The sequence below is a fragment of the Labeo rohita genome, chromosome 16 (assembly GCF_022985175.1).
Source record: "Labeo rohita strain BAU-BD-2019 chromosome 16, IGBB_LRoh.1.0, whole genome shotgun sequence".
Lineage (NCBI taxonomy): Eukaryota > Metazoa > Chordata > Actinopteri > Cypriniformes > Cyprinidae > Labeo > Labeo rohita.
The window spans coordinates 24,841,855-24,858,209 of record NC_066884.1 but is presented as its reverse complement, the minus strand read 5'-3'; the positions used below and the strand labels follow the sequence as shown (position 1 = coordinate 24,858,209).

The 16,355-nt window shown below is 37.6% G+C and overlaps 1 protein-coding gene across 1 annotated transcript in view; it reads left to right on the top strand.

Annotated features, from left to right (window-relative positions):
- The window catches only part of ankib1b (ankyrin repeat and IBR domain containing 1b), a 37,194-nt gene continuing 20,839 nt past the window's right edge, over positions 1-16,355 (top strand). Inside the window, exons 1-8 of the mRNA XM_051131110.1 lie at positions 1-162; positions 3,699-3,963; positions 5,541-5,841; positions 6,450-6,632; positions 6,820-6,937; positions 11,518-11,726; positions 15,507-15,595; positions 15,702-15,846. Of these exons, the coding sequence (XP_050987067.1) occupies positions 3,776-3,963; positions 5,541-5,841; positions 6,450-6,632; positions 6,820-6,937; positions 11,518-11,726; positions 15,507-15,595; positions 15,702-15,846 (1,233 nt within the window). The 5' untranslated portion in view covers positions 1-162; positions 3,699-3,775. The remainder of the gene's footprint in view (positions 163-3,698; positions 3,964-5,540; positions 5,842-6,449; positions 6,633-6,819; positions 6,938-11,517; positions 11,727-15,506; positions 15,596-15,701; positions 15,847-16,355) is intronic.

Here is a 16,355-nt window from a genome sequence, read left to right as displayed (position 1 = left end):
TTCGACAGCGTGACTGACGGAGGCTTCACGGCGGCCGAGGACCGTTCACAACAAAGGCGAGAGGCAGATTTTTATTTGGAGTCAACACAGTTTTATCAGATAAGCACTAAATTATTCAGGGTCAGAAAGAGAAAAAACGACCGCTATCGTCGTGCTAATTGGGTAAGTAGGTTATTTGGCTTTTGTTGTGCTTCATCGGTGAAATGACTTGTTTGTAACGACATGCATTCTTATATGTGTCACAACAACAAATCGACTGGTTGACAGCGATGAAATTGCATTTTTTAAAATATAGTTTTGCATATAAACACTCTGTATCTCTCTGTCTGATGTAACATCTGGATAATGTCAAGTTGCCGAGCTAACTGAGTTATCATGACTGATCTGAACATAACCCAGCTAGAAAAAGCGAACAGCTCCTGTATTGATTTTATAATTACAAGTAACAGATGCGCCATAAGGAATGTTTGGAAAATTAAACCATGCAGCTATCAGAAACAGTGGCCAGCTACTCAGCTGAAAACACGCCCCGGTGCCTATTTTTGTCAATGTAAATAATAATGTTTTACAGCACGACAGCACAGTCCAGTGGTTAATTTCTCGTGATTCTAGTGTGTAATCTGTGTAACGTGTATGTACATAGCAGATGCTGTAAACACGTCGCCCAGCCCCTTCTAGGAAATCGACGTTTGGCTATAAACAGCGCAAAGAATCTGGAGCAGCACACACACAACAGCTGACTTCCTGCATGCTGAGCATTTCACTCTCCAACTGGAGAAATTAAACGTTAACGTATCATAATACCCTGACAAAAGTTACCATGGAAACATAGGTTCCGCGCCAAAATGCCATAGTTACTACAGTTATTGTTGCTACCGTAAAGCTGTAGTTAATAGATTTAATATGACACATGCTTCCAACTGTTGTCAGAAGTGTTTTATGAACTCTCCTTTGCTCATTTTTTGCTAATAAACTTTTTTTTAAATTTAAATAATCCACAAAATAAGGCTCCAGATAATTGAGTTTCTAGAAAAAGCTATTATTCTACATGGAGAGGGTCGCCCACTTGTGGGTGCTGCCATGCTTGCATCACATGACTAGCCTTATGTAATTAACAGAGATGGCAATGATAGTTAAAAGTTTATTTTGTACACAACAATTGACGTTGAATGCAAAAATGCCTATTATATGGATGTGAGCAAAACAAGCAAATACAGCTGGTGCTAAACGACTGCTAAACAAAGACTTTTAAATGGCTGTGATTTAATGTGAGTAACTCTCAAACTCATAACGTAACTCTCATAATTGTTTTATGGTGGAAACCTGTGGTTACCGTGGTTGTATGTTTTTGTGAGGTTAGACATGACAAGCGCATTACGATTCCCTGCAGATCTGGGTGTTGATGTGTGTGTTTTAAGCTGTCATAATCAGTGGCTTGAATTGATTGAATTAAGCTTATGTGTGCGTATTTTGCCAGTGAGAAGTTTAAAGGGAGTGTTTATTGAAAAATGAAAATTCTTCCATTATTTACTCACACTCATGTCATTCCAAAACTGCTTGACTTTCTTTCCTCTGTGGAATATAAAATAATATATTGTAAAAAATGTTTTTTTTTTGGTCTGTCAATAGAGTGTTTTAATGACGTGTCATCAGTCGGCCATATCGGTGGCACTGAAAGTAAACAATGCCACTGAACCGAACGGAACGTGCAAATTTTTTTGATTATTGCTGCTGAATATGGTCAGTTATTGTCATGTTTTGGGCTGTAGTAATCATCCAGACCGGGAAAATATTTGGAGTACTGTAGATTGCCAAAAGTGATATTAAATCAAGCAGAAGAGTGCAAAAAAACTGTCTGAGGAACAAAAGGTGTTTGTGGTTGGCCAAACTGAACCAAGATTTCCAGGGCGAGAATCTTGACAACATTCATGTTTGTTCTTATAATTTCCAGTCAGGTATGTGAAATATTAGGTTAATATCTTTCTTAGTACTGCTCATATGTGTCTTTACCACCTGTTGGCTTTAGTTTGTCAAACTATTGCACCCTTTTGTGTTTACTAAGTCCTTCTCTATATGATTTAGCAGCTTCCACACTTTTTTCTGTGTTTTAGACACCATAAATTAGCGGAATAACGTATTCAGTAAGACAATAACCGTGCAATCCATGCTGTTGTTTACATCTGAGTATCTTCATTAAAATTCTGTCATTAATTTCCTACCCTCATGTCTTTTCAAACCCGTAGGACCGTTCATCTTCAGAACACAAATGATGATATTTTTGATGAAGTCTGAAAGCTTTCTCACCCTGCATAGACAGCAACACAACTACCACGTTCAAGGCCCAGAACGGTAGTAAGAATGCCGTTAAAATACTCCTTCTGACATCATTGGTTCCACTGTAATTTTATGAAGCTACAAGAAAGTAGTCGCAATAAAAATGAAAATAATGACTTTATTCAACATTTCTTCCTTTCTACGTCAGTTTTCGCCACCATTTACAAGAGTACTGCATCATGTTAGTTGTGTTCTTTGTTCACAAGCAGTATTCTCGTAGCTTTGTAAAATTACGGTTGAAGCACTGATGTCACATGAACTATTTTAACAATGTCCTTACTACCTTTTTGGGCCTTGAATGTGTCAGTTGCGTTGCTGTCCTTGCAGGGTCAGAAAGCGCACAGATTTGATCAAAAATATCTTAATTTGTGTTCTGAAGATGAACAGAGGTCTTATGGGTTTGGAACAACATAAGAGTGAGCAATAAATAACAGAATTTAAATTTTAACATGCACTATTCCTTTAATGTTGTGTCACCCTTCTTTAAAATATAGCTCACGCTTATCGCTCTATGTAAGCCAACTGAAGACCACCCAAAAGAGGTTAGCCATGAAACTAGGCCAGACGAGTTGTGTTTTACCCATGAGGTTGCCTGTCTGTGATGAAATTGAGTCCGTTTTTGTAAATGTCCCTCTTTATTTTTTCTGCTGTTGGGATACTATATTCACAATGTCGGTGTAAATATGAATACAGCTGACACCTCAGGTGTCCATGTTGACAGATGGCGTTTGTGGGGGCATAACTTTTGCCCTGCTGAATCCTGCCCCTCGACAGAACCTGCTCGCAGTAGGTCGACAGCACTTGGCGAAGGGAGCCGGAAGCCCCTAGTGTTCCTGGAGGAAGTCTGTTTCGTTCCTCACAAGCTCCTGTGGAGAGTGAGTCAGTGTGTTGAGACAATTAGCCGTCTGCTTCTGATCCAAGACCTGTTTTAATTTTCCTCTCTGGAAGGTTGACAAGGATTCGCGTAGATGCGCTGGTTTTAGATCAGCACTTAGAAGCGGCTACGCTCTTGCAGGTCTTCTAAAGGGCACACATGTGAAGTGGGACATGTTTAGCATCTGCTTCTGTCAGGCCTCTCATGTGGTTAAACACGTGATTTCGTTTTGTAAGTGCTGTTTGGTTATGGTGGGGAGTCCGTTTGCTTCTAATAAGCACTTCAGGCCTGTTCCTGCAGGGTTTTACTACACGTGGTTTTAAAGGTTATACATTTATCACAGCTTCAAATAGGATTTATTTTCCTTTGGCTTGTGTTTTGCTTATTATCATGGCTTGTGGTAGAGTTGGAGACTTTTCCAGTGTTTACTAGATAACTCCTATCTGATGAAGTACAGTGGACACAATCTTCGCTTTATTCTTGTTTCCAGGAAGCGCACCATGCCGGCTATCTGTGGACCCACAGGCTGAAGAGGTCTGATTGTTCTGGAGAGTTGGGAAGCGAGAGATGGGGAACACGGCCACTAAGTTCCGCAAGGCACTGATCAGTGGAGATGAGGTTCTGGCCTATCAGCTCTACGAGGGCAACCCGCAATTCAAAGAGTCTCTAGACCCCAACACCTCATATGGAGAACCGTACCAACACAACACCCCGCTCCATTATGCTGCCAGACATGCCATGACACGCATACTCAGGTAAAACACGATTTCTCCAGTCATATTTTGTATTTTGGCATTCTGCTTTGTTTTTATTTAAGCTATCATGACTGAGTGGCTTTCTGATTTCCAAGTATTTCATGATTGCCTTTAAAGGGATAGTTCACCCAAAAATGAAAATTCTGTCATTAATTACTCAACCTCATGTTGTTCCAATCCCGTAAGACCTTTGTTCATCTTCTGAACACAAATTAAGATATTTTTGATTAAATGTATGCGCCATACTTTCTTGAACGCTCGCCAAAGACTGAAACAGAAGAAAAGAAATGGTTGAATAAAGTCATTATTTTTGTTTTCTTTGTGCACAAAAAGTATTCTTAGAGCTTAATAAAACTGGTTGAACTACTGATGTCACATTGACTTTTAACGATGGTCTTTCCACCTTTCTGGGCCTTGAATGTGTCAGTTGAGTTGCTGTCTATGCAGGGTCAGAAAGCTCTCGGATTTCATCAGAAATATCTTAATTTGTCTTATAAAGATGAACGAAGGTGTTATGGGTTTGGAACAACATGATGGTAAATAATTAATGACAGAATTTTTGGGTAAACTATCCCTTTAAGGTTTGGTTTCTTATTTTTATGTAAATTTTCGTTCAAAAATGAAAATTGTGTCATTATGTGCTCACTAGGGCTGAACCAGGACTAAACCATATCAGGTATTTTGGCAAAGACTTTTAATATTGTTTCTTATAAAAATATTCTAACAAGACAGCTTCACTGCTTATTCAAATGTTAATGTCAATTTAGGAAATGCTAAAAAACATTTTTCCACCAAATCATGGGGTTCAACCAACATCAAAAAAATGCAAAAGAAAACATTATACAAGGAGTGATACCATAAATATGACTGTCAACGTCAGTAAGTGTTTTAAAATATCTTAAAATACCTCTTCATGAGAAAAGAAAATGTTAGTTAAATTCATTCTTTCTTCTAAGAAAAATATATTTTAAAACGTTTGTTTTAAATTAATTACAACTCGCATGAAACTTTTGTACTTGATGGTTAATACCTCATGACATTTTTAGAATTTTTTGAAAATGGCATACATTTTTTCAAAAGTCATATGAAGCCAACATGAATACAGAGTGAACATTTTGAAGAATTTGGTTTTAAACTAGAATTTTCCATTTCCTTATTGCGCGCATTCTTTCATTGTCATTGACACGCAAAACATTTGAATCTGACACACTCAAAGGCTCTGTCGATCTGTCAGGCTCCAAGCAGTATTTTATAAATGACACAAGACCTTCTTGATTCTTAAATGCTTTCAAACTGTTAGAAGTACTCAAATCATGTACTCAAATCATGACATTCTGCTGTTTTTCCTGCCCAGTGTGAAACTCTTTGGAATAAAAAGTGTGGAACTTTAGGGGCCAAACTTTGAAAGTTATTTTAAGGCAAAACAGCTGTTTCCACTGCAAATGTGCTGAAGATTCTGGGTCTGAATCAGCAGGCCAGTGTTGCTTAATTTACAGCTGTTATAGTTTGCTTTTGGGAAGTTTTCCACCGGTGCTTTTTACCTTTTATTCATCACCCACCATGCCATCTTTTCGCAGGTCCTTCCTCTTCAGCAAGGATGGGAACCCCAACAAGCGTAACATGCACAATGAGACTACACTGCATGTGTTGTGCATGGGGCCGCATATCCTGCTATCCGAAGGGGCGCTGCAGCCTCGACTAGCCCGTCCGTATGAAGATGAACGCAGGCGGGCTGAGTGCCTCCAAATGATCCTAAAGTGGACCGGCGCCAAACTGGACCGTGGTGAATATGAGAGTGCTGACGTCAGTGCCACCGATAACAAGAAAAACACACCACTACACTACGCCGCTGCCTCAGGGATGAAGACATGTGTGGAGGTACATATAACACGATTATAAACACACTGTTCTAGCCTAAGTACACAGACACAGTTTTTGTTTTCAAAATCATTCAGTGGTTCACAATTTTCAAATGGAAATTTTGTCATTAATTACTCACCCTCATGTCGTTCCAAACCCGTAAGAACTTCATTTATCTTCGGAACACAAATTAAGATATTTTAGATGAAATCTGAGAGCTTTCTTACCCTGCATAGACAGCAACGCAACTGACACATTCAAGGCCTAGAAAGGTAGTAAGGACATTGTTAAAATAGTCCACTGTTCAACTGTCATTTTATAAAGCTATGAGAATACTTTTTGTGCGCAAAGAAAACAAAAATAACGACATTATTCAAAACAAAACTGACTGGATGGTTTATCTTCCTCATCTACACAAAAAATCTAAAAAACAATCTATTCACACACACAAAGTGTCAAATATTGTTTTTTATGTATAAAGTGTGTTCCAAAAGGTACTGCATGTTATCATAGTTCAATGAAACCTTATCTCTAAAGAATAAGGAAAATGTGGTTCCTCATGTCATGAGCTCTTTAATCTATTGATATTGCCATTGTATATTAACAGTGTTTCCCTCTTTCTGCAGTTTCTGGTGAAACGTGGTGCAGACCTGTTTGCAGAGAATGAGATCAAGGAGACCCCGTGTGACTGTGCAGAAAGGCAGCACCATAAGGAGCTTGCGCTCAGTCTGGAGTCTCAGATGGTCTTCTCCACAGACCCCCATGCAGAGGATATCGAGGCAGAGTATGCAGCCTTAGACCGCAGGGAGGTGAGCTCTCCAAATAAACTTTGGAATTTCTTGTGACATTAAAACTGGCCTCAAGCCCTGGTGTCCAGATGTGACAGACTGTAACCTGCATTTTTAGACCAATAATGCAAAAACTGCACTGATGCAGATAACTGAATACTGAGTTTGGTATGACTCTATGTTTAACATGTAACTGTCTGTGTTTCAGTTTTATGAAGGTTTGCGAGTGCAGGACCTGAGGAGACTGAAGGACATGCTGATAGTGGAGACGGCAGATATGTTGCAAGCTCCTCTCTTTACCGCAGAGGCTCTTCTTCGGGCACACGGTATGATTTTGTCAAAACAGTCAAAGTTATAATCACTGCTGTTGCTCCACTGGCTCGAATAAAAAATTCTTTATAATTTACTTTTTCCCATGTCATCCAAGATGTTCATGTCTTTCTTTCTTCAGTTGAAAAGAAATGAAGGTTTTTGAGGAAAACATTCCACAATTTTTGTTTTTTTCCATATAGTGGAATCAGCGGGTAGAAGGTCCACATTGCAGTTTCATTGCTGCTTCAAAGGGCTCTACACGATCATAGCCGAGGAATAAGGGTCTTATTTAGTGAAACGATTTGTCATTTTTTTACAAAAAAAAAAAAGTATATACAGCAAAGGACCAGCTTAAACCAGCATCAACACCTACCTACCAGCATATGCTGTTTTTTTTTTTTTTTTTTTTTTAACAGGGTGCTTTTTCTCCAAATTAACTTCATCACATAGTCAAGTGTTTGAAATAATATTTTGTGATCAGCTGTGGTTTTATATCACAGAATGAGGCTGGAATCATACTATTTTATAGTATTACAAAATCTGTCGATTAGCATTACGTTATTAAAATACTTAATCCTTATAAAAATACCCAAGATTGCTTGAAGAACACAGACAAATCATATATTGTAGTAATCGTTTGTTTATTGTCTTAAATTTTCTTGCGTTTTATTGCGCTAAAGCGATAACTGGATTAGAGATTCCTGAAGTGTGGTCAGTACTATTACTTCTGCTATGACGCATATGTGAAGTTTCTGTGCAAGGGCGCCCTCCGGCTTCCGAATCAGAGAGAGCTTTATAGACCAATTTTGAGTAGACGTCACAGTGACGCCACTTGCAGCTGCGCGCATAATGGTTGCAGAAAAACACTGGTAACAAGTGGAGGTAAATGGGTAAAATCCATGGAATAAAAGAAAAAAAAAACATTTTTGTGCCTTTTGATGTCAAAATCATTTTTAGAGAATACTGTAGTCAAAGATGCCATTTGAAGCTAAACACAGACATTTAAACGGACAGACTATGGATGAAAACTGCTATGATTACTCTACTTTTAAAGCATAAATTTGATTTTAAACAACAGGTCTGCATAATATTCACATGCTGTTCATAGGGGATGTATTGTATTAGCCCTACAGGTACAGCATTAAATATTATTTAAACCTATTACTATTAACATTTTTACATAACATTTATTTATTTTATCTTACAATTCTGACTTTTTTTTCTTGCAAATGCAAGTTTATGTCTCCTTATTCAGACTTTATAACTTGATTTAACTCAAAACTAGTGAGTTTGTTAATTCTGAGGGGGAAAAAAGACAGAAGTGTGGGATATAAACTCCTTTTCTGAGGGGAAAAGAGAGAACTACGAGTTTTCCTTATTCAAATTGTGAGATATAATCTCTGAATTGCAAGAATAAAGTCAGAATTTTGAAATATAAAATCAAATTGACCTTTTTTTAAATTTATTCCATAGCTCCGTAGACTGCTACTTGAACCATCCACAAAAACGTCATCTCTGTTTCGGATTTGTAAGACCCACTATCTAATGTTAGTTTTGTTGAATAACAGTGCTTATCGCTGGGTGACAAGCTCTTGTAATATGCGGAGAACATTTTGAAAATGACATCTAATCAATATTATCTATAATCTTTTTAAATCGAACTATTTTGTATCGTATCCATGTAATTCTCTAGCCATAAAGGCTATCTCTTCCAGGTTTTCTGCAATCATGATGTGCGCGCATCCTGAATGTTTGAAAACAGATAATTGGTCTATTGGCCATGTGTGTTTCACACAAGGAATTCATCTTAATGTTAGGAGCTTCCAGTACAGAAAGTACAAACAATTTAATTCACATTCCAGTGAATTAAACAGTCATTACATTAGTTTTGTATGCTCACAACACCCTTTTTTGGGTAAAAAGAGGAAAGATAATACTTTTCTCTAAAGAAACAAGATTTCTCTGAATTATCTTCTTTGATAGCGTTATCGCAATAAATACCAGAAATTATCGTGATAAATTTTGAAGCCCATATCGCCCATCCCTACCCATTGATTCTCATTGAAGTTTGCTATATGGTGAAAAATCCTGGAATGTTTTCCTTAAACAACTTTAAATGAGGGAACAAACTAGTATATTGTGGCACGATTCAACTAAAGTGACAGAATTTAATAAAACTTGACCACTGTTTCATTTGTGGAAACAAATTTTAAAAATCAAAATATCATTTGATTGACAAGTGATTTAAGCATATGTAAATAATGAGAGAAATTTAAGCTTAAAGGAACACACTTTTTTTCAAAATAGGCTTATTTTCCAACTCCCCTAGAGTTAAACAGTTGAGTTTTACTGTTTTCGAATCCATTCAGCCGATTTCGGGGTCTGGACCGGCACTTTTAGCATTTAGCATAGCTTAGCATAGATCATTGAATCTGATTAGACCGTTAGCATTTCGCTCAAAAATGACCAAGAGTTTCAATATTTTCCTATTTAAAACTTGACTCTTCTGTAGTTGCACTGTGTACAAAGATGGACAAAAAATGAAAAGTTGTGATTTTCTAGGTCGATTTGGCTAGGAGCTATACATTTCAGCGTAATAATCAAGGAACTTTGTTGCCGTACCCTGGGTGCAGCAGGCACAATGATATTATGCAGCTGTCAACTCTGCCGGCTACAACTCTGCATCTGCATCTCTGTAATATCATTGCGCCTGCTGCACCCATGGTACGGCAGCAAAATTCCTTGATTATTTCGCTGGTATGAGAGTATAGTTCCTAGTCATATCAGCCTAGAAAATTGCAACTTTGCATTTTCCGTCAGTCTTAGTACACGATGTAACTACAGAAGAGTCAAGTTTTAAATAGGAAAAATATCATCATTATATATGGTAATTTTTGAGCGAGATGATATCGGTCTAATCAGATTCAATGATCTATGCTAAGCTATGCTAAAAGTGCTACCGCCAAGCCCAGAAATTGGTTGAATGGATTTGAAAACGGTAAAACTTGTTTAACTCTAGGGGGAGTTGGACAATGAGCCTATTTTCCAAAAAAGTGGAGTGTTCCTTTAAAGCAAATGATTTGTGAAAGGTGTGAATTGATAGGACTTACCAACTTTTACTTTTAATCTACAATAATCAAGTGTATATATAAATATTTTTTGTTTCATTCCAAATCTACTTGACTCAAAAACCTGATAAGACATGTAATTTGGTATGAACGGATGCAATGCTTCTGACTATTATGGATATTATGCTTCCGACTATTATTTAGCAAACAAACATGCAAAGAGCAGGAAATTTTGTTGAACTTTGTGTGGGTTGGCTGTTTGAGTTCTGTGTAAATCTGTGGGCATATATTCTGTGCAGGCCTACTTACTAGATTCATTCTGATGCAATCCTTCAAGTTCCTAACTCATGAAGAATATAGCTTCATGTGCATTTAAAAACCGCTGTAGGAAACAGGTATGGTATTGTCCTCAGAGAAGTTCACTAACCTGTAAGGTATTTTGCTGTACAGCAATTCTGAAAAGCATTCATGCTCACACAAAGCAAACCTAGATGCAAAGCAGACCTTCCCCTTAATTTTACAAGAGCACTCATGTTTAGAGCTGCTAAACTCTCTGGCACAAGACTCATAATTGGATCAGTGCTTTCTTTAATAATCTCCAATTATGTGAGCAGCCTGTCTAGCAGGCCTTGTTCCAGATGACTAGAGCCCATGGGAGAAAAGGGCAGAGCTCTGATTCATGTGCGCTGCTATTATTGCCACGGCCTCTCTGGAGACCGCCAGCTGAGGCTCAAATATGCAGTTTCACCTTCTTTTAATCTTAAACCTAACTTCACACTTTTGACTCCTAAAACTATGATGGTATTCATACCGGAGTAGAAACGTTTAAGGGTTTTCATTTTGGAAAATCTTGCCTCGTTCTTTGGAAGCAAGTTTTATTTGGTTGTATTTGTTTATGTGTTTTGCCTTGAACTGTGGACTGTGTTATTTGGCCTTCAATGTCTGGAATCTGTTTTCAGGATTTCCTCTGGGAAGTGGTATTTCTTATCTTTTCATACCCCAGCACACTCCATTGATGTTGACTCATAAGTTCATTTGAAGATTGTGAAGTATATGTCGTTTTTATATGTCACCACCATCTCATGGCTTAGGCTTGAACTATAGGAAGAGGAACTGTTGGTCTGTTTGCATAAAACTTGAGGCTGTTTTTTTAAGATGTGAAAGTCTTTTCACCTTTTTCAAGTATTGAATGTCTTGACATGCGTTTGGTTACTCATTATTGCTAATAGCATACTTCCTTTTTTTCCTCCCATGTGGGAGAATACCAACAGTGACTGGCAGGTTTAATAGCAAGACAATCAAGTTCTCTCATATCCTGTGGGAAAACAACCTACTGAACATCTGGATAGGTTTTTCCACCCAGAAGAACAGCCTTGTTGAAACTCGTGAATCGGCTGAAAATTCCACCGAAAAAGGCATTTGATAGGTGGAAGAATGTGTATTTTTAGAATCAATGTGACTCCTCGTGTACTGCGTGTTGTTTTTTTTGCCATGCATACTGACCCAGTTGTCCCTTTGAAATTTAGACTGGGACAGGGAGAAACTCCTGGAAGCTTGGATGTCTAATGCTGAAAACTGCTGTCAGCGCTCAGGCGTTCAGATGCCAACTCCCCCGCCCAGAGGCTACAACACCTGGGACACCCTGCCCTCACCTCGTACGCCTCGCACCACACGCTCATCCATCACCTCCCCGGACGAGATCAGCCTCACCCCTGCTGATGATGATCGCTCGTTGGTGAGGGATCAGATTTGGTCCTCTATTAGTGATTGGTAGCTCATTGTACAGACTCTTTTGTGGAGTTGATGTACAATAGTTAGTTTTAATGTAATAACATGTAATTTGTAGGTGTTAAAGGGATAGTTCACCCCAAAATGAAAATTCTGTCATCACTAATTACTCACCCTGATGTTGTTCCAAACCCATGAGACCATCTTCGGAACACAAATTAAGGTATTTTTTTAGGGATGTACCGATGTATTGCAGATTTTTGATTTATTTAAAGGAACATGCCACTATTTTTGATAATAGGCTCATTTTCCAACTCCCCTAGAGTTAAAAAGTTGAGTTTTACCGTTTTCGAATCCGTTCAGCCGATTGCCAGGTCTGGCGGTTTTAGCATAGCATAGCATAGATCATTGAATCTGATTAGACCATTAGCAAAGAGTTTTGAGTGAGATGCTAACTGTAAATCGGTATTGCTTCATACCATATCGTTTATAATTTTTATATATACACTACCGTTCAAAAGTTTGGGGTCAGTAAGACTTGTAATAGTCTTTAAAGAAGTCTCTTATGCTCATCAAGGCTGCATTTATTTGATTAAAAATATAGAAAAAAAACAGTAATATTGCAAAATGTTTTTACAATATAAAATAATGTTTTTTATTTTAATATACTTTAAAATAGAATTTATTCCTGTGATGAAAAGCTGAATTTTTATCAGCTGTTACTCCAGTCTTAAGTGTCACATGATCATTCAGAAATCATTCTAATATGCGGATTTATTTTTAGAATGATCAATGTTGGATAATATCAACAGTTGTGCTGCCAAATATTTTTTGGAACCTGTTTTTTTTTTTTTTTTTTTTCCCCAGGATTCTTTCATGAATAACAAGTTTAAAAAGTACAGTGTTTATTCAAAATATAAATATTTTATAACAATGTAAATTATTTATTATTAACTTTTAATAAACTTTTAATTATTAACTTAATACATCCTTGGTGAATAAAAGTATTAATTTTATTTTATTAATTTTATTAATTTTATTTTAATAATTTCTTAAAAAAAAAAAAAAAAAAAGAAACAATAAAAATGTACTGACCCCAAACTTTTGAACGGTAGTGTCTGTGTGTGTGTATATATATATATATATATATATATATATACACTCTCTGACAAAAGTCTTGTCCTATCCAAGTTGTAGGAACAACCTGACTTCTAGTTGATCATTTGGAATCAGAAGTGGCTTATATGAAAGGCAAAGGCCTCTAGATTATGCTTATTTTACCAAAATAAAATTTTATCATGCCGTGATTTTTAATTATTTAATTAGGACAGAAAGGTCAGACTTTACTTAGACAAAAGTCTTGTCACATCCTTAAATGATTCAACCAATCACAGATTGGGGCAGCCGAGGGCCTAATGGTTAGGGAGTCGGGCTTGTAATCGAAAGGTTGCGGGTTCGAGACCCAGGTCCAGCAGGGATTGAAGGTGGAGGGAGTGAATAACTTGCGCTCTCTCCACCCTCAATACCACGACCGACTGAGGTGAGACCCTTGAGCAAGGCACCGATCCCCCAACTGCTCCCCGGGCGCCGCAGCGATAGCAATATGGCTGCCCACTCCTCCGGGTGTGTGTTCACGGTGTGTGTGTGCGTGTTTGTTCACTACTCACTACTGTGTGTGTGCACTTGGATGGGTTAAATGCAGAGCACAAATTCCGAGTATGGGTCACCATACTTGGCCACACGTCACGTCCTTTCCTTTCCTTCAGATTAGAGCATCACCTGTGACAAATACTGTAATTAACACATTCCCAGGTGTGTAGAAGAAGAACCCCAGCACACCCAACCTTCATTTGAAATGCATCTTGACCTGACAGCATGCCAAAGATTCAACCACAGACCAAAGTGCTGATCATCAAGAGCCTGAAGACCAAGTCTCCTGCTAAGGTGGCAGACATCTGAGGTATCTGAGACCTGAGGTATCAAGACATTCTTGCTGCCCATTACATTCCAAACCACAGGAGAGGGCAAATTCTTCAGCAGGATGGCGCTCCTTCTCACACTTCAGCCTCCACATCAAAGTTCCTGAAAGCAAAGTAGGTCAAGGTGCTCCAGGATTGGCCAGCCCAGTCACCAGACATGAACATTATTGAGCATGTCTGGGGTAAGATGAAGGAGGAGGCACTGAAGATGAAACCAAAGAATCTTGATGAACTCTGGGAGTCCTGCAAGAATGCTTTCTTTGCCATTCCAGATGACTTTATTAATAAGTTATTTGAGTCATTGCCGAGACGTATGGATGCAGTCCTCCAAGCTCATGAGAGTCATACACAATATTAATTCTTTTTCCACTGTACCATGACTTTATGTTCTGTACTGTACATTATTTCTGTTAAGTGACAAGACTTTTGTCTAAGCAAAGTCTGACCTTTCTGTCCTAATTAAATAATTAAAAATCAACGGATGATAGGATTTTATTTTGGTAAAATAAGCGTAATCTAGAGGCCTTTGGCTTTCATATAAGCCACTTCTGATTCCAAACCATCAACTAGAAGTCAAGTTATTATTTGTTGTTCCTACAACATGGATAGGCGACAAGACTTTTGTCAGGGATTGTATATATATATATATATATATATATATATATATATATATATATATATATATATATATATATATATATATATATATATATATATATATATACTGCCCAGCCCTAACTCATTGTAAAATATATTTGCATGTATAATAAACATTTTCTAAAATGTTTGCTTACTTACTTTAGTTACAGCCTTACTGCAGATTCTCTATCCTATGCATTCCCATTTTTGCTATGAAATTTGACTCTTTATCTCACAATTCTGACGTTTTTTTTTCTCTCAAATGTGAGATACGAACTCGCAGTTCTGACTTTTTTTCAGACCTGCGTGATATAAACTCACAATTGCAAGAAAAAAAGTCTGAATCATGATTCTGACTTTTGTTTTTCCAATTGGCAGTTTACATCTCACAATTCTGAAATTCTCAGAATAGCTAATATTTAATTTCTGTTCAGCATCCATTTTAAAAACTATCAGTTTATTAATTGGTATCGGTCCAACCTAGTTATCGGTATCGGTAAAATCCAATATCGGTCGACCTCTATTTCATACTATACTATCCAAATGCATACGAAAACACAAACACCATAATCAAATTAGTAATAATTTCATAATAACACTTTTTTAAAACCTGTGTTCCAGTGATTAAATTCTACCATACAAAAATCACTTTATAACCTCAGATCTGAGTTTTAGTGCAAGTGCTTTCGGAGTGTAATCTAAAATGGATGAAATTAGTTAAAAAGTAAGTTGATTTTGACACAAACTTATCGACATATCACCCAGTATTGTCTGTATTTTCCAAGAGACCTTTAAAATGCTTTGTGAAGTGAACTTGGTTCATGAGCGATCAGTCTCAGTATGGTGTAACACAATCAGTTCTTTCATGTATCAATAAAAAGACATTGTGGTCTAAAAACGGCTTCCTTTTGGTGCATTTTCACCACTTTCACAATAAAGCCACAGTCTTTGCTAGAAACAAACTTATAATCATTGAATAGGCATGAAGAGTTTGACTAAATTTCTTGGATAGTGCACTTAGTCATGAGACCAGAAAGGTCAAATGTCATTTTTATCAAATGTTAATTATTCTGATCCATTAATACGGTTTCATATATAGAATGTGTTATATGTCTAGGTATATAACATAGATATTTTGTCACTAATGTTGATTTGTTCTCTGCCGTCAGTGTGGCATTTGCATGTGTGCGGCCTCCATGTTTGAAGAGCCTGTTGATATTCCATGTGGTCATGAGTTCTGCAGAGGATGCTGGGAAAGGTGAGGGTTTTTCTTTAGAGACTTTTTATTCAGTGTCTTAGTCAGATTGCATTCACATACTGCTGTGATGCTCATGTAACAGTCATGTGTACTTTGCCCATGGCAGTTTCCTGAATATGAAGATTCAGGAGGGAGAGGCCCACAACATCTTCTGCCCAGCTTATGACTGCTTCCAGCTGGTTCCTGTTGAGGTCATTGAGAGCATTGTGTCCAGAGAAATGGACAAACGTTATCTGCAGTTTGACATCAAGGTATAATTACACGATTAGATGCGCATTAGTCTTAATTATGCGCATAGATACTGTTGTAATTGCATTATTTAGTGATATGGTGAGTTAAACATGAAGATTAAGCAACACTCGTCATTCAGCATTAGGCCTGAGTTTTGATTCTGCCTTCATAAAGCTGCTGCTTTTCCAGTCACACAGATCAGTTGTCTCAGTGGAGTTTATGTGTTTAGTGTTATTGTGAAGTCAGACCAGAACGGTGGAACATTGAAATGGGAGCTGAGAGGGTTGAAGTAACTGTAACAATAGCAGCTCTCATCTGAGAATGTCTGAGAATGACACTTCTCACGCTGTGGAGTCCCAAGCCTTTCATTATGTTGCCATGGTGATGTTGAATCTTCCACACGGGCGTCTGAGCTCTGTTGTAGCCATTTTCAGGGTCAGAGTGTACTAACGGACTTCTGGAGCTGTTGGTAAAAAATTAACTCAGATCGCAGCATCATAACAAGACTCAGCGAATTAGATGAACCGGA